The following is an 18812-nucleotide window of genomic DNA, read 5'->3' on the forward strand; positions in this document are numbered from 1 at the left end:
GAAAAAAAAAAAAAAAAAAAAGTTCTCTTTTCTTTTAGAGGGGGAGGGGGTACTGGAGATTGAACACAGGGGCAATTAAGCACTGAACCACATCCTTAGACCTTTTTTATATTTTATTAGAGACAGAGTCTCACTGAGTTGCTTGAAGCCTTGCTAAGTTGCTGAGGCTGGCTTTAAATTCCCAATCCTCTTGCCTCAGCCTCCCGAGCTGCTGGGATTACAGGCATGAGTCACTGCGCCCAGCTTAACAAAGTTCTTAAACACTAAGATAAGCAGAAGGGGGCTGGGGTTGTAGCTCAGTGGTAGAACACTCGCCTAGCATGTATGAGGCAATGGGTTTGATCCTCAGCATCACCTAAAAATAAATAAATAAAGGTATTGTGTCCATCTACAAATAAAAATATTTTAAAAATAAATAAACAGAGGGCTGGAGGTATAGTTTAGTGTACTTGTCTAGCATGCCCATGGCCCTGGGTTCCATGCCCAGTACTAAAGGGGGGGAAAAATAAGAAAAGTTCCAGGAAACTGATATGGCCTCATTACACAGCTTGATAACTGACAGCCTCATTGCCCTGAGCAGTACAACAGGCCCAGAGAAGTCTTTCCTGGCAGGACAAAGAGGTGTAGGTTATAAATGTAGTTCTTAAATAAAAGACATAATTCAACAGAACTAAGGCTGTCTGAACCTAAAATTACAAATGTGTGCATTTCTTATTTTAAAAATAAAATAACTATTAGCTAAAAAGACACATTGCTAACAATATACAAACTTTTTCTTTCTTTCTTTTTTTCAGACAGAATCTTGCTATGTTATCTAGGCTGGGCCTCTTGAGCAGCTGGGATTACAAGTGTGTGCCACTGCACCTGGCTTCAGGATACAATTGTTTAATTCTGGGCTTGGAATAAGAACAGAGACCTCCTTCTCCACTATAGTATATATCTACACAGATACCAACTCACTTGTTCTGACAGCTCATCACTGTCTACCCAATTGGGGGTCCTACTGGTCTGCTTACCATCTTCCCAGAAATATCCATTCCCAAATCGTAATTCTTCCAAACACCTTTTTTAAAAAAAAAAAAAAAGTGTGTGTGTGTGTGTATTTAGTTGTAGATGGACACAACACCCTTATTTTACTTATTTATCTGCTTATGTGGTGCTGAAGATTGAACCCAGTGCCTCACACATGCTAGGCAAGCGCTCTATCACTGAGCCACAACCCTAGCCCCTAAACACCTTTTTTTCGTTGTAGATGGACACAATACCTTTTATTTTTATGTAGTGCTGAGGCTTGAACCCAGTGCCTCACATGTACTAGGCGAGTGCTCTACCACTGAGCCACAAACCCAGCCCTCCCAAACGCCTTTTTAAGGGACATAATATCCAAAATAATTTGAAGTTGGGATTTTTTTTACAACCAGTGATTGTAATTGAGAAGCTTTTTAAAAAGAAGAATACTCAGTTTCTGAGAGTTGAGGTGTGGTAAAGACCTTTGCTATAATAGTTTATTCAATCAGGAGCTTAACATCCAACTAACAGAACAGAAGGTTTCCCTATCTGAAAAAAAATTCCCGTAAAATAAGGCAGCAGTTACCCATTACCCACAGGACATTCAACAGCCTTCCTACTCTAGGCAACTGTGTTCCCTGCTGCAAGAGGAGAGACTTAAATTAGACACCATGAAGAACTCTAACAGCTGCAAAAATTGCTCACCCCTAAAATGGGTAAGACAAGAGCTCATGTAATCCCCTTTGCCCAAAGTCTTTAAAAATAGATCAGATACTATGGATCATTTTTATTAGGTAATCTATGAACTCTCTTGGAAGCAGGGACGGGAATTATATGACTTGAGAGTCTTTTATGCATTGTGAGCTTATAAATTTAAATTTACACTTTCTACATTTAATTTATTTGTGATGACCCTGAACTAAGCGCTGCATAACTGCTAAGGCCACCCAATTACCAAAAAGCAGCCTTTACCTCCAAGTTTAAAGCATCCAAAGTCAAGAATACATTCCACACCATAAAAATAGCCTTATTCCAAATCCAGTGGGTATGGAATGGAGGAAATTACTGCAGACATGCCTGAAGCCCCCCTGTGATGGACTGCAAATATATATCCTAACAGGCCTCAGAATACTCTTGCTTTCAGATGTTAGAAGAAAAAGATATCGCCCTTACCTGTGAACAGGGGACTGAAGGAGACCGGAGAAAAGGCACTTTGAGTTCTTGTCAACCTGGGTTTCCTAAGGGGCAAGAAAGCACACAAAGAATAAAGGGGAGAAAAGAACACGCATGCATTTAAATCACTACCAAACTCAATTTCAAATGCAGTGAAAAACAAAGCAAACCTAGTCATTGTCAGCAACACTTTTGTAATAAAGCCTTAAATTTAAAGGAGGAGAATGAAATAATTAAGGCAATTCCTTAAATAGATTTGGCTACCAAATTCAGCAGCCTACAAAGCAATGAGAAATCCCTTTGGATCACTCCATACCCAGCACATTCAAAGAGTAAAGCACCTTGAGTGGTAATTAGCAAGTCCATTTCAAGAGGAAGGAAGTCAGAAGCAGAGTTGATTTTCATTTGGGAGCCAAGAATAAGGCTCTAGACCTGAGTAGGTGCCAGCTTACAGCAACAGCTTTCCCTCTGGGCCTGCATCTAGGAGTAGAAGGTCCCAAAGGGAGCCAGGGAACATATTCTGACCTGAAAGAACACTACAGAAGCACTCCAATCTTCAAACACAGAGACCTCTGAATTCTACACAGTTGCCCTGAGGTTCAAAAGATCGCCACTTCAGGGTAGGTTCCCTGCCTGGTACCCAAGGACAGCCTCTTCTCTCTGAACTGCTCTTCCTAACTTTTCTTTGATGCTGTTCCAGGGACCACCTGAAAACTCAGATCACACCTTTTTTTTTTTTCTCTTTTGGCAGTACAGAGAATTGAATCCAGATTCTCATATATGTTAGGCAAGTACTCTACCACAAGCTGCATCCACGTTTTGTATCTTATTTTTGAGATAGGGTCTTGCTAAGTTGCCCTGGCTGGTTTTGAATTTTTTATCCTCCTGCCTCAGCCTCTGCAATCACTGAATTACAAACATGCACCATCACTCCAAGTTCTAAATCTCCTTTTGTTTACACACCAAAGGTGACTTTAGATTCTAGTAATTTCAACTGGCTTTTCAGCAAGAAATGAAAGAAATTCAAAGACTCTAACATAAGCTTTCTGGTTAGAAATGTACTATATTAAAAAAACTCAACTCGGGATAATTGAATTAACTACAAGAAAAGATCTTGTTGAGGTGATGAACATAGGCTCCATGCTGGCCAAGACACAAGTTTGTCAAAATTAATAGAAATGGACAACTAAAAAAGATGAATTTTTCTGGGTATGGTAGAGTGCATACCTGTAATCCCAGCGGCCTGGAGGATTGCAAAATCAAGGCTAGCCTCAGCAACTTCATGAGGCCCTAAGCAACTTAGTGAGACCCTGACTCAAAATTTATTTATTTATTTATTTATTTATTTATTTTATATTTTTATTTTTTTAGTTATCGGCGGACACAACATCTTTTGTTTTTTTTTTTTTTGTATGTGGTGCTGAGGATCGAACCCGGGCCGCACGCACGCCAGGAGAGCGCGCTACCGCTTGAGCCACATCCCAGCCCCCTGACTCAAAATTTAAAAAGGGCTGGGGATGTAGTTCAGTGGTTGAGCATCCCTAGGTTCAACAATCTCCATACTGGGGGTGAAAAACAACACAACACAATTATACCTCAATAAACTAGACTTGAAAAAAATCCCAATCCAAGACTAACTGAATGACTCCATGTGCTATAATTATGGCATTATAGGGACTGACTCCAGGCCTGATTGCTGGCTCACCTTCCAAAAATATTCTCACCCAAAGGATAAATAGGACTTAATTCTTTTTAACAATCAACTGCATTAATAGAGGGAGGCAAAAGCAAAGAAAACCCAAAATTAAATCCTATTTAAAAATTATCTGACTTCAGAGATGTTTATGCAATTATGATTTAAGATGGATATCTAAACTTCTCAGGATTCAGACAAAATTCCAAAATCATTCCATGACGATTTTACTCAGAAAGAGCGGAAGCTTAGGTAGTTTCCTTCTCCTAGACGTATCATCACACTCACTCTGCAACCTCCTCCTGTTGAGACTTGAAGGGTCTAATGATACCTCAGCCACAACACACACAGGAGATAGGGCTACATAAAAACAATACACAACCACACATAGCTCCTCTATAAAAAAGTTTTTCATGACTGCAGCTTAGTGCCAACAATCCAAAGGGCTCGAATGGAAAGTTAATTCCACTGGACATGAACTTCTGAAGAGATTCCTAACTGACTTTTATTTGATAACTTGTGGTTACAACATTAAACTCAGCAAGTAGAAACCCAAAGCACTGGCCTTTCAAAAGGTTCACACCTCAGCCATTTGGCTGTTTGCCTCTTTTCAAAGGAAGCTGCATTACTCTGCCATCTGCCCATGCTGGGGACGAGTCTCTTCAGTGCCAACCACTGAAGATCGGCAGTACCCACATGCACACATCTTGTGGAGGCCTTCTCACTTCAGCTCATCTTCTCTCCCACCCCCGACATTTTGAAGAAGAGAATCATAGTTTCTAGGATTTAGAAAAAGAAAAACATCTGAATCTAAACCCAGGCAGAGCTATTTGAGAGCACAGCACCGGGATGGTTTTTCCTGGCAAATAAGGATGACTTGAAGCTGGAACTAAGAGGTAAAAGCTCCAAGAGACTAAACAAGACTGATAATGAATATGTGTCCTTCTTTTATTCTTTGGGAGATGCTTAACTAAAAATCCAAAGAGGTTTCTATCTCGGGGATCCTGAGAGCATTCTAATGGCAGTCACTCACAGAAAGACTAATCTAGATGATTATTTGAAAAAAAAAAAAAAAAAAGAGCAAGGGAATGATTAATATAAAATTGAGGAGCAAAATGTAAACAGGAAACAACACTCAGGTTTTCAAAGGTACTGATAACATTCTATACATTTGCGAAGCTTCTCAAGTACATATATTTTCTATATCCCCTTTTGTATATAGAAAACATATGGAATGATAAAAGCTCATTCTAAGTGGACATCCTGTTTTTTTTCCAGAGCAACATGAATCATGTGGCTCCAGATAAACATTTTAAACTAATTCTCTATATCATATCCCTGTATTATTTATTACTCCCCAGACCACCTTGACAAGCATTAGAGTACAAAGTTAATCCACTGTAATTTGCCACTGGGCCATTTGCATCCAAGTAGCAGAAACATTTGAGGGGTGGCATGGGCTTAGGGCAGAATTTGGTGGGTTACTCCTCTATAAGACAGGGGCAGACAGCATAAGGCAAAGGTCTTCTTTGAGGCTAGCAGTCTTTTTGTGTGAGCTGCCAATGCTGTAGGTGGCAAAAGAGACAATGCCTCTGTTCATTTCCACTCTGCAAATTATTATTTGTACTGCAACAGATTTATGAGATAAAAGGAGTTATAAGCACTAAACTGTACAGGATGACAACACACAGATATAACCAATGGCCAATTTTCAAATTCCTTGAAACCTAAAATTAAAACAATGAAATAATAAGCCCTCTCTCTCCTGTCCATAAATCCCTCCACTGATGCCCTAAGACTTACAAATATCCTTTTTAAAAGTAACTTCCAAAGTAGGATACCCAAATACCAAGCTTTGCAGTCCCAATGTACCTCTGCCCCTGCTAAAGCACACAGTGCCAAGTCAGGCAGCCTGTGCCATTTCCAACACATCAAGCCAGTGTCTGTTCATGTGCTACAGGCACAAAACCATGTGTTCATTTTTAGTTCCAATACACAGACATCTGTGCAGCAAGGTCAGATCCAAAACTACATCATAAACCAACTAAAGAACCTACGGATGGAACTTCCAGGAAAAAGCCAAGAGGCATAGTCCAACACCTAAAATCTTAAGAATGATGTTGGCCAGGAGAATGGTAAGTAAAAGGCACAAGACTCAAACACACAGAGATTTCTAAAGCTAGGGGGTTCATTCTAAGAGAGTTGCCAACCACAACCACTTTGTGGAAAAATAGTTAAAAAGATCAACAGACCCAAAACCCAAACATAAAGTCAGAACTTCCTCACCACACCATAAAATCATTCAACTTTCATATTATGACTCAAAAAGCATCCTTAGGCCTGAAGACCCAAGGAAACTAAAAAAGTTTTCTCCTGTCTGACAGGTCTGTCCATGACAGAAGGGCCTCAAACAAAGGCCAAGGCAACTTGCCTCTCTGTTTAGAATTATATCTTTTCCACCAACAAATAGACAGGAAGCAACCGTAAAACTGTTCTCCATTTCTCCACTTCACAACTATGAAGACTAAGAGCCTCAACTGTTATTTTGGTAAAGACAAATCTCGAAAAGTAAAACAAGGTACCCATTCCAACCAAGTGTGTATTATGTGATGATTAAAAAAGGGCAGATCAAATGCTATTTTTCACCAAATCCAAAGGAAGACAATCAGCTCAACATATGTGAACAGGACAAGGGAACTCCACTGGTTTTCCTGAAATAGGAAAGTTCTATATTATGAGGCCCATAGGCATCAAGCCCAGCTCTCTGAATTCCAACATTCGCATGGTATATACAGCCTAGGCCAGTTCCCAAGAACAGAAACCTGATTAGTTGGCAGAATCATTTCTTACTTCACTTAAAAAGAGTTCTCACTGAAAGCATAGTGGTGCATGCCTACACTCCTAGCTACTTGGGAGAATGAGGCAGGATCATCATAAGGTCGAGGAGAGGCTCTGCAACTGCAACTTAGTGAGACTGTCTGAAAAAATTAAAATGGCTGGTGATGTAATTCAGTGGCAGAATGCTTCTTGGGTTCAATCCCCAGTACCACACCCAAAAAAAAAAAAAAAAATTCTCTAGGCTAACTCATACTTCTCTTCATGCTCAGAATAATTCAGTCAGGTCCACTTAGCAAATCAAAAGCATCTGAAAGTGTTGTAGGGACAGACAAAGCAAGAAAGTCAAGTTTGGATTCGTGTTAAAATATAGAAACTGCTAAGCCTTATAAAATGATGATTGTAAGTATTTTCTAATAGATAGCTGTGGGAAAGGTAGATATTGAGAAGAGTGAAGAGAATTATGCCTAGAGGTTACTGTAAATGCCCCAAATTATACAGCAAAGACAGCAGAGGCCCATAATTAACTAACAATGAGGAGGAAGGCATATACCCTTTGGCAAAAGACTGAAATTTCTCACTGCTTCCATATCCTACCAATCAAAATAAGAGAACAAGCTAAAAATTCAAACTCATCCTTCCTCTCAACAGGGCGGACTTGCTTAGGAGGTGCAGATCCACAGAAATCACAAGTACCCTGGCCAGACTCACCAAGTTTCTCACAGCTGTGAGGCTGCCAACAAGACTGGCACATAGTAAGCTGTGGAAAAGCTAACAAGCAGCAGCAAATCCTATGCACAGAAAAAATTTACCATTTCAGTCTTATTATTTCTTTTCCAAAAAGCACAAAATATTCCATCTAGATTTTTCTTGTCTTCATTCTATTCCTATAAGAACAAGAACAAGATAGCTATAGCTCTCTCATTTTATAGATTAAAAAAAAAAAGACAAATTCAACCTCTATCTCACAGATGATGTTGGGGGTCAAAAGGAAATATAGACTTTTGCATTCTCTATACAATATGCTGCCTACAAACAGCAGTCAACCAAACATTTAGACACAAATACCTAGCTCTTCTCCAATTCATCAGAAAAAACCCTTGGACCAAAAAATGTAATTCTCCAGTGCCCTGAACTAAGCTTCTTTGCAGATGTACAGCCCAATTTGCTCTGCAGCAGAAATCTGTATTGTGCTTAGTGTGAGGGTTGGTGACAGAGCAGCCAATGACCATTAAATTCTGCTTCCAAAGGCAAAAAACCGTATAATGTTATATGCCTTTTCCTCTTCCTAATCTATTAGACATAACAGCTAATTTCACGCCACCTCATATTTGGTGTTTCTGAAATCTTAGACCAAGTCCTGGTCAATATGGAACAAAGGCAAGACAAGCTACAAGAAAATTAGCAATCTATTCTATGTCCTTACATAGAGCTTCAATCCCACCCTCTACCCTGATCTGATGAAAATTTCATCTCTATTGGTAACTGGAGCATCAAATGCAGAGATGACCACAAAAAACAACAACAACAAAAAAAAAACCTGTTTCACCAGTCACACACTTTTCAAGACCTAAACTCCCAGCAAATGTATTCATCAGGAAGCAAATGTAGAAATCTGGGCCTACCTGAAATGGTAAGACACTGGTTTCTTTAGGGAGCTAGGGTTTGGCCTGATCCCCAAGATAATAAACCCACAGCAGAGCTGTTCAGAAAGGGCAACAAAGCCATATCCAGCCCACATTTTCCTCCTGGAGTATCCTAGTTTCCTTGAGAAGTCAATGGATGAATGGTTCCTAGTCCAGGATCAACTGGGAGCTTTATAAAAATTCAAATTCTTGCTGAGTACAGTGCACACACTTGTGATAACGCTACCCGGGAGGCTGAAGCAAGAGGACTGCAATTTCAAGGCCACCTTTGGCAACTTTGTGAGAACCTGTCGCAAAAAAAGGGATAAGGGGCTGGGGTTGTGGCTCAACGGTAGAGTGCTTGACTAGCACGTGTAAGGCCCTGGGTTCGATCCTCAGCACCATATTAAAATAAAGGTATTGTGTCCAATTACAACTAAAAAAATAAAATATTTTTTAAAAAAAGATAGGGAAGTGGTTCAGTGGTAGAGTGCCTCTGGGTTCAATTCCTAATACTGCAAAAACACAAAAACAAAAATTCAAAATTCTGTGGGTTCCAGATACACACATCTTTTCAGAGAGCCCACCAGTGATTCTGGCGCACAGCAAGATTGTCAACTTATACAGGCTACTGACCTTTTTACCTTCTTTTTTTGGGGGGAGCAGAGATTGAACACAGTGAACCTCTAAAACTGAGCTACCCTTCCAACCCTTTTTATTTTTTATTTTGAGGTAGGGTCTCACTAAGTTGCTGAGGCTGGCCTTGAACTTGTGATCCTCATGCCCCAGTCTCCCAGGTAGCTGGAATTACAGGCACATGCACCCATGCCTGGCTAGTCTGCCCAGTGTGTCTCAAGAATCCACAATAGCAGTTATCACAAGGAAAATCTTATTTCATTGACACAAAAGTTGACAGCTTTCTAAACTGATAATAAAGATGTAATGCTAGATGTCAAAGATCAGTCCACCTTTTAGGGATGCAGAAAAAAGCTCAATGCCTAATTTTGGAATTTTCATTAATTGGCCTAGAACTCATACACCAATGTCTATACCTCATTCAGAACTCTCACATGGGCTTGAGAGACAGAGCAAAGCTATTTTCTGTTTTCACAGAAAGTAGTGCAGAGGATTTAGATAGCAAGAACAACCAGGAAAACATTACAACTGAATTCAGGTGCCCAACAGATTACTGGCCTATAACTACACAAGTTCCTTAGGTCATTTGTATGTTTGAGGGTGAAGGGGAGTGGGATGCAGGTAAACAGAACAACAAGGTGGTCAAGACAATAAGTAAGGTAATGGGGTCACACTTTTTGCTCCAAAGACCAAACATTTCCATCAACTTTTTTGACCCAAAGGCCCAAACATTTCTAGTAATCTCCCTGCAGACCTAAGGTGGAAAGACACTTTGGAACATCTGAAAAATAGCGGAGCCAAGGTGGGGGTGGGCAGCGGGTTTCAAATCATCTCCAGAGATGCTAACCAAATGATAAGTGTCATCCATCCAGTGTAAACTCTCTTGAGTGAAAGCTATTTCCAGCTGTTACCACAATTAGCTCTGATCTCATGTAAAATGTCACAACCTTTAGCCACAAGATTCTGCCTCCTCATGAAGACCATATCTTAAGAATTGTCAAGATCCTGTTAGCAGTATTTTAAAAAAGGGGGGAAACGAAACAAGAAAAGGAAGTTTGTCGCCAGCCCCCGAACTGGGCTCACCTCCCCGGATCCAGCTCCCGGCCCGCAGAGCCTCCCATGTCCGTCAGACTCGCAGCTGAAGCAGCCAGCTCTCCAGAAGGCCTCTTGCCGGTTCCATCCCCACTGCTGGAGCCACCGTTGCAGCTCTTCGTGCGAAAGAGGCGACTGAGGCGGATTTTGAAGGAGCCCTTACGAGAAGGAGCTGCGAGCGGCCGGAGGGGCCCAGGAGGTGGCAGCGGCGGGGGAGGTTGTTGCTGCAGCTGCTCCCCTCGACTCAGGCGCCCTGGAGGGACCAAGTCCTGCAGCGGGAAGGGCACTGGGGGTAATTCGGGGCCTGAGGGCTGCAGCAGAAGCCGGCCGCCCCCTCCTCCTCCACGGCCCGGGCTGCTGAGCTCCTCTTCCGAGCAGCTGTTAGTCTCCAGGCTCTCGGCCTCCGATTCCAAGCCCTCCAGGACCAACAGTGCGTCGCTCGTTTCTGTGGGGTCCTCCCCGGCCTGCGGGGTGGCAGCAGGCGCCTGGGGCTGCGGAGGGGGCAGCTGAGGCGGACATGGGCATGGGCAGCAGCCCCCTCCGACTGTCTTGACCCCGGCCCCGCCGGCTGCCCCAGCCCCAGAGCCGCCAACTGAGCCTCTAGTCCAGCCACAGGGCCCCAGGTCCGCTGAAGCGCCAAGCCCGGTGGCAGGGCCTTGGGGTCCAGGGTACAGCGGTGCCGGGGACACAGCAGTTCCGAGGGTCCTGGCTCCGAAGCCGCCTCCGCGTCCTCCTCCTCAGGCGGCCGACCCACGTTGCGGAACACCATCAGCTGCGGCGGTCGGGAGCCCCGCGGGCCCGGCCGCGCGAGGAAAGGGTGGCGGCGGGGGGCCATGGCCCCGGGGGGCCGGTGCGGTGGGCCGTGCTCGGGGGCCGCCTCTCCATAGCCGAGAAGGCGGCTCAGGACACGGTACGAAGCGGCCGCCGCCGCCGCCGCCTCGCCATCCCGGAGCTCGGCTCCCTGCATCGAGGAGAGGGAGGAGAGGGAGGGGAGGGCGGGCGGCTGGGAGCCGGGCTGGGGTGGGGACTAGGTCGGGCCCCACCGGAGCCCGCCGCCGCGGCCCCGAAGCGACAGCACTAACGGCCACAGCGGCCTCTGCCTCATAGAGGGGGGCGGGGGGCGCGCGGAGCCCAGCGCGAGCCCAGGCCGCGCGCCACCGCCGCCGAGGACCGCCCCCAGATGCGTCACTTCCGGAAGGCTGGACCACTCCCCTTTCCCGAGGGCGTGCTGGGGCCGGCCTCCGCTGCGCTTGACGTTGCGCGCGCCCTGAGTTGCTATTGGCGGTGAGCTGGTTTTCTGCCGGCGTTTGTCTCTTGCACCTAAGACCCCTGCTTTTCACTTCCTGGGCACCCAGACCTTGGCCATCCCTTTCAGTAGAGTGGGGCCTGGTTCTGTTACTGGGAGAGAGTTGCTGGCTTTGAGAGTATAATTCTTGTTCCGTTTAAGTCCTTTGAAATATGTGATCTTGGCCAAGTCATTTCGTTCATCTGTATCCCCTGGTGACATCCACTGAATTATGGAGTGACTACATGAATAATGTGTTCTAGATCCAGTGGTGGGCTGATGAGTGTTTAACAACTGGCTGTCCAGGGGAAGAAAGGGAATGTGTGTGCTATATATAAGCACACATTTATCAAATTTTGCTGATATAAATAATGTATAGCACACAATTTACAAATATTAGAAATATACAATAGCAAACTCCATATAATTGATTTTCACAGAATTCTTTCACTTATTTTTGCTAAATTCTTTATATATTGTGTGTGTTTGTGTATGCGCACACACATGCCACTGGAGACAGAACTCTGGGCCTTGCTAGGCATGAGCTCAACCACTGGGCTACATCCCCAAGCCCTTGCCACACTTACTTTGGTATCCAAATGTTACAAGGAGTGTAACTGCAACAAGAATCTTGATTGCCATTGTCTTCTGTTAATACAAGAGGGAAGTGAAAAAGCAGAAAAGTTTGAATTGTCAATGATGGGAGTAACTTCTTTGCTGAATCAGAAAACAGTTTCAAATACTGGAAGAGTTATTTATTTTTGTGCTGTTCATCATGGGTTTTTTTGTTGTTGTTATTGTTTTTTTGTTTGTTTGGTGCCAGGGATTGAACTCAGGGGTACTCCAGCACTGAGCCACATCCCCAGCCCTATTTTTTGTATTTTTTGTTTTTTTTTAATTTAAAGCAGGGACTCACTGAGTTGCTTAGTGCCTCGTTAAATTGCTGAAGCTAGCTTTGAACCCAAGATCTTTCTGCCTCAGCCTCCTGAGCCACTGTGATTACAGGTGTGTGTCACCTTCCCCGGCTTGTGCTGTTCATAATATAACAGACATAAACATAAAGTTTAAATCTGAATTATTAACATGTTCTCCATCACTTAAAAAAAAAGGTTTTTTTTAGTTGTAGTTGGACACAATACCTTTATTTTATGTATTTATTTTTTATGTGGTGCTGAGGACCAAACCCAGCGCCTGGCATGCTAGGTGAGAGCTCTACCGCTGAGCCCCACCCCAGCCCCATCACTTTCTGAAGTCCAAATAAATAAACAAAACACTAATAAAGCACTTGCCCCATGGTTGGCTTCAGTCTATCAACCTGACCTTACTAGACACAGGGGAAGACAGGATCTGTAATATATCTTCATTTTTTATGTGGTAGTTTAATCATACAGATACAAGGAATATAATACCAAAAGTGTAGGTAAAATTATTAGGAAATGATGAGTTTGGAGAATTTATTACCTTTATTTTTAATGTAATTCAATCATGTATGTCTGTATGTATTTATGTTTTGCTGTGCTGGGGATCAAATACAGGGCCTTGCACATGGTAGGCAAATGTTCTACTACTGAGCTATATCCCTAACTCTCCAAATTTCTATAATTTAATTTCTTTTCTTTCTTTTTTTTTTTTTTTCAGCACTGAATCAAACCTAGTCAAGCATTGTACCACTAAGCTGTATCCCCAACCATTTGGATGGAGGGGATTGAACCTAGTGATACTCTATCACTGAGCTATTCCCCCCCTTTTATTTTTTATTTTGAAACAGGGTCTTGCTAAGTTACCCAGGCTGGCCTCAAACTCGAAGCCTCCTGCCTCATCCTTCCAAATCACTAGGATTACAGGTATGTATCACCATGCCCGATTTATAATTTAATTTTTACCAGTGGCTATGTTTAACATAGCTATGTTTACAAAATTCTGAACATTTGTTAAAAATATTTTTTTAGTTGTAGTTGGACACAATGCCTTTATTTTATTTATTTTTATGTGGTGCTGAGGATCAAACCCAGCACCTCTCATGTGCTAGATGAGTGCTCTCATGTGCTAGCTGAGCCACCACCCCAGGCCCAAATTCTGACATTTTAACAATTGACTTTCAAGAGTTGATAGGGGCCTGTTTACAACCACTATACCTTAGTTTTCTCATCCTTGGCAAGGATGTTATGAGGATAAGACAAGATCAAGCTTATTGTGTAAGGTGAGACTTGAACTCATTGCAATTGTCCCTGTGGGAGACATTGAAATTTATAAGGGACAAAGAGGAAGGATCAGCCAGCAGAATTTAGCCGACTTTATTACCTGAAGGGGCATTGAGGGGAAGAGGATGGATGACTGGTGATAAGTCCTGAAGCTAGAGAGACCTTTTCAAAATGGAAATGTATTCTTAATCTGTTACAATTGTTTTCCCGTTGTTCTTAGGCTAAAGACAAAACTCCTTAAGGAGGCCTAAAGGCCCTGTGTGATCTCACACCTGCCTCTCTCTGGCCATATCTCCACCAAGCTGCACCTCTTGTCTGTCCCCTGCAGTCCCACTTGCACTGTGGCAATTTCCCACATGTATGGGCATTGTGTAAGCTAAGCCCCTTTCTTGGAAGAATTTTCCCTCTCTTTATGCTTAGCAAACTTCTGTCCACCTTTGGATTAAACACTCCTCACTGCACCAGAGAAATCCCCCTGCCTGGGCCCTTCCTCTTCTCTGAGCCTGAAGACCAGGCATTTGTTTTACTGCATTGTGCATGTGTGATTTGATCTTGTCTTCCTGCCAGGCCCAGTGGCACAGGCCTATAATCCCAGCAACTTGGGAGGCTGAAGCAGGAAGACTGCAATTTCAAAGCCAGCCTGGGCAACTCAGTGAGACTGTGTCTCAAAAATCAAGAAGGCCAGAGATGTAACTCAGTGCTAGAGCACTCCTGGGTTCAATCCCCAGAACTGGGGGAGGGGGTTAATCTTTACAACCAAACTGTAAATTCTATGAGGACAGAGATACATTTGCTTTCTGCCTTGTGTGGACTCTACAGTGCTAAGGACTGTTCCCGGCAGAGTAGGCTCTTGATATACAGAAATGGTTCTGCAACATTAAGCCTTGAAAAAAGCCTCCTAATACAAATTCATTTTTAATTCAACACCACAAAATCAATACTCTTCCTTGCACATGAAGAAATAAACTGAATCTCAAGTTATTTAGCTAAGGTCACTCTGTACAAAAAGATGTAATAGAGTTCAAAATCAGCTGTCTGACCCCAAAAAGTTTATTCTCTACCCTCTCTTTCCCCAGATCCTTCTCAGATGCCACCCAGTTTTCTAGGGAAATTGCTAGAATACCTGAATACCTAGAATACCCAGAATACTGAGGCCTAAGAAGATCCCTACTATTCTTGACTCTCCCACATTCTGACCCCAGGGATTAGTTAATAGAGGAAAAAAATCTGTGGCTCTGCAGCACCCTCTGCTGTCCAGTCACTTTCTTGGTCCCAGAAGAGGCTGCCTATAGTCAGCCATCCCTTGTAATCCCACATGGCGTGGAGAACACAGAGGTCCAAGAGAACACACATGTTCTTTGTAAGGCAGGACAAAGGAATGCTGTCTTTCCCTAATTCCTCAATTGTCCAGGCCTATGTCATAGGGCCTGTAAAATACATTGAGATTAAGCTGTAAGCAAATGATGTGTATCTTTGCATGACTTAGATTTCTGTTTGTTGAGCTGTTTTTACTTTGACGTATAACTTTTTCACTGAGGGCTATAAAAGTGATCCCTGTATTGGTCGTGGTAACTCATACCTGTAATTCCAGCAATTTGGGAGACTGAGGTAGGAGGATCACAAGTTCGAGGCTAACCTCAGCAATTTAGTGAGGCCTTGAGCACCTTAGTGAGCCTCTGTCTCAAAACACAAAATTAAAGGGACATGGGAGGCTACGTGTGGTGGCACACGCCTGTAATCCCAGCTGCTCAGAAGGCTGAGACAGGAGGACTGAGAGTTCAAAGCCAACCTCAGCAACAGCAAGGTGCTAAGCAACTCAGTGAGACCCTGTCTCTAAATAAAATACAAAAATAGGGCTGGGGATATGGCTCAGTGGTTGAGTGCCCTTGAGTTCAATCCCCAGTACCCCCCCAAAAAAAATAAAAGAGCATGCTACAGGAACACTGCTACATCGATGTTCATAGCAGCTCAATTCACAATAGCAAGACTGTGGAACCAACCCAGATGCCCTTCAATAGACGAATGGATTAAAAAAATGTGGCATTTATACACAATGGAGTATTACTCTGCATTAAAAAATGACAAAATCATAGAATTTGCAGGGAAATGGATGGCACTAGAGCAGATTATGCTAAGTGAAGCTAGCCAATCCCTAAAAAACAAATGCCAAATGTCTTCTTTGATATAAGGAGAGTAACTAAGAACAGAGTAGGGACGAAGAGCATGAGAAGAAGATTAACATTAAACAGGGATGAGAGGTGGGAGGGAAAGGGAGAGAGAAGGGAAATTGCATGGAAATGGAAGGAGACCCTCAGGGTTATACAAAAGTACATACAAGAGGAAGTGAGGGGAAAGGGAAAAATAATACAAGGGGGAGAAATGAATGACAGTAGAGGGGGTAGAGAGAGAAGAGGGGAGGGGAGGGGAGGGGAGGGGGGATAGTAGAGGATAGGAAAGGTAGCAGAACACGACAGTCACTAGTATGGCAATATGTAAATCAATGGATGTGTAATTGATGTGATTCTGCAATCTGTATATGGGCTAAAAATGGGAGTTCATAACCCACTTGAAGCAAAGTGTGAAAGATGATATATCAAGAACTATGTAATGTTTTGAACAACCAACAATACAAAAAAAAAAAGAAAAAGAAAATAAAAGGGCATGGGGTTATAGCTCAGTAGCAAAGCACCCCTGAGTTCATTCCTCAGTACCCAAACAAACAAAAAGTGATCTCTGCAGTGGTAGAGTCTTAGTTATAAGGCTTATGAAGACAGATTTAGAGGATCTAAAAACTGTGTATGTGTGAGTGTGTGTGTGTGTGTGTGTGTGTGTGTGTGTTGCTACCGGCCTCTCAAATGCTAAGCAAGCAGTTTATCACTAATCCACATCCCCAGCTCTTAGAGGGTCTAAAGAAGTTCTGAGGTTCATTTAGTCATTCCAACAATGGGCAAGGCTTTGAGCTGCAATCAATGAGACACAAACCCTGCCCTTCTGGACTTTGTGGCTGCTCTAGTTGAAGTCCTAATCACGCCACTGCTTGGATATATAACCAAGTACAAATAATTTAACATCTCTGAACAGCCAGGTGTGCTTGTATGCACCTGTAGTCTCAGTTACTCAGGAGACTGAGGCAGAAGAATTAGGAGTTTAAGACCACCTGGGCAACATAGCAAGAGGTTGTCTTTAAAATAATAATAATTAAACAGCTCTGAACCTATGTTTCATTTGTAAAAGTAGGTTAGTCATAATCCACCGTTGACAGAGCTCTTGGGATTAAATAAAAATTTACACACAGAGGTGGTTGATAAATTCTAAAGCATTATAGAAATATTAACTGTTTTTATAAAAAGATTCTTAGGAAAAAAATTGTGTTAACTTACCATTAGGTGTATTTTGTTGACCCTCAATTAATGCCACTGTAAGAAAATGGGTTGCTGAGCTTGATGGTGCATGCCTGTAATCCCAGCTACTCCAGAACCTGAGGCAGAAGGATCCCAAGTTTGAGACCAGTCTCAGCAACTTAGTGACTCTTTCTCAAAAATAAAATTTAAAAAGGTCAGGAGGGGCTGGGAATGTGATTCAGTGGTAGAGTACTTGACTGGCATGCTTGAGGCCCTGGGTTCCATCCCCAGCTTTGCAAAAATAAATGTATAAATAAGAATAATACAAGTCTGGAGTTGTAGCTCAGAGAAGAGCACTTGATTAGTTTACACAAGGCCCTGGGCATTCCGGTACTGAAAAAAGAAGGGAATGGGTCACTTGCCCCCCCTTCTTCCCTTTCTCTGTCAGCACACAGAATCAGAAAGGCCAAGGAAAGAACTATGGATGTGCAGTATAGCTTTCCGTTCCTAGATATGCCACTAACTGGCACGGTGTCCTTGAAAATGTCACGATCCTTTTAGGGTTTTCATTCCCTTATCTGTTAAAGAGATGTCTAGATTATGGGCCAAAAGGTCTCATTCTGACATTGTAGAGATTCTCCTGGGGGCTTGCCCTCTAGACCCCTTCTCTCCCATACTCCTTACATCTCCACTGACTTTCCACAGCAGACTTATTTGTAGAGCCACCCATAAAGCAAGGAACGTTTTTAGCAACCATCAACCATCATTTCCTACATACACTCAGTGATCTTGGACATCAAACGTTGACGGTGGGGCATTGAAAAGAAAAGAAGCCAAGAGACGGTCTATACAAGTAGGGCCAGGTTGCCTGGTGAAGTGGGAAGCACATCGGCGATGCAGAGGTGATGGAAGAGAGAGCGGGTGGCAGGAGGCAGAAGCTATGGCTTCCTCCAAGAATTCACTCCCTTCCAGATCCCAGGAGGCTGCCTCAGGTGGCCCTGACTCTGGGTTCCCAGTTATTGTGTCCAACAGAGGGAAGGATGTGAGGTATAAGAAAACTGAGAAGAACTAGAAAGACTAATCACAATTTTCATGAAGAGAGGAAGAAAGCAGGGCTTAGGACGATAAAGTAAAGGTGGAAGAAATGGAAGCAAAACTTTATTCACTCTTTCCCCTGCTCTGCACCCCCATGCTATTGTGCCTGTTAACTCTGTAGACAGGAGAAGGAAGACCTAGGTCAGGAAGGGAGACCTGGGTAAGGCCCCAGCTCTGTCAAGAACAACAGTATGCTCCTAAGGAAGTGCCTTCAGTTCTCTGGGCCTAGAGTTACTCCTCTGTCAGAGGTGCTATTATGGTCCTTGAGGCTGAGTACTGGTGGGATCGTGGTGGTTTGATTGGGAAGAGTTGGGGAGTCAGAGTTCTGGGTTCAAGTTTCAATTGAAAATGAGTTGTGTAATCTGGGGTGGGGCATTGTCTCTGATCCTCAGTGTCTGCACCTGAGAGATGAGGATAAGGCTATCCACCATACACGGTTATGGGGCAGAATTCATCGAGATTATGTATAGAATAAACATGTAATAAACTGCCACAGTCTATTCAAAGGCTGATCATGGTTATATTGAGCTCTTTCTTCTATCGTTTCCACTCCCAATCTCAAAATCCAGTTAAGCAGCACGGTGTCAGGGGGGTGCACACAGCCAGAGCAGACTGCCAGGAGATGCAGCCTGGCCCTTATCATGCCTGTTGCAATTGCTGCCAGGAGGCCCAGTGGAGCAGAGGGGTGGAGAGAGGGGCACGGGCTCACCGTGGTTGCTATGGCACCCCATCCTGGATTTGCCCATCTCTCCTAATGGAGCAAAGGGCAGAGGGAGGAGAGAGAGAACTTCTGGTCCCTTCCCCTCCTCTCTCTCTCTCTCTCTCTCT

At 43.4% G+C, this 18812-nt stretch overlaps 1 protein-coding gene across 1 annotated transcript in view; it reads right to left on the reverse strand.

Moving 5' to 3' along the window:
- The window catches only part of Socs7 (suppressor of cytokine signaling 7), a 41869-nt gene extending 30626 nt beyond the window's left edge, over positions 1–11243 (reverse strand). The window contains 3 exon segments of the mRNA XM_015506663.2: positions 2182–2246; positions 10054–10615; positions 10618–11243. Of these exon segments, the coding sequence (XP_015362149.1) occupies positions 2182–2246; positions 10054–10615; positions 10618–11029 (1039 nt within the window). The 5' untranslated portion in view covers positions 11030–11243.
- Between the last annotated feature and the right edge of the window lie 7569 nt (positions 11244–18812).

The sequence above is a fragment of the Marmota marmota genome, unplaced genomic scaffold (genome assembly GCF_001458135.2).
Source record: "Marmota marmota marmota unplaced genomic scaffold, marMar, whole genome shotgun sequence".
Classification (NCBI taxonomy): Eukaryota; Metazoa; Chordata; class Mammalia; order Rodentia; family Sciuridae; genus Marmota; species Marmota marmota.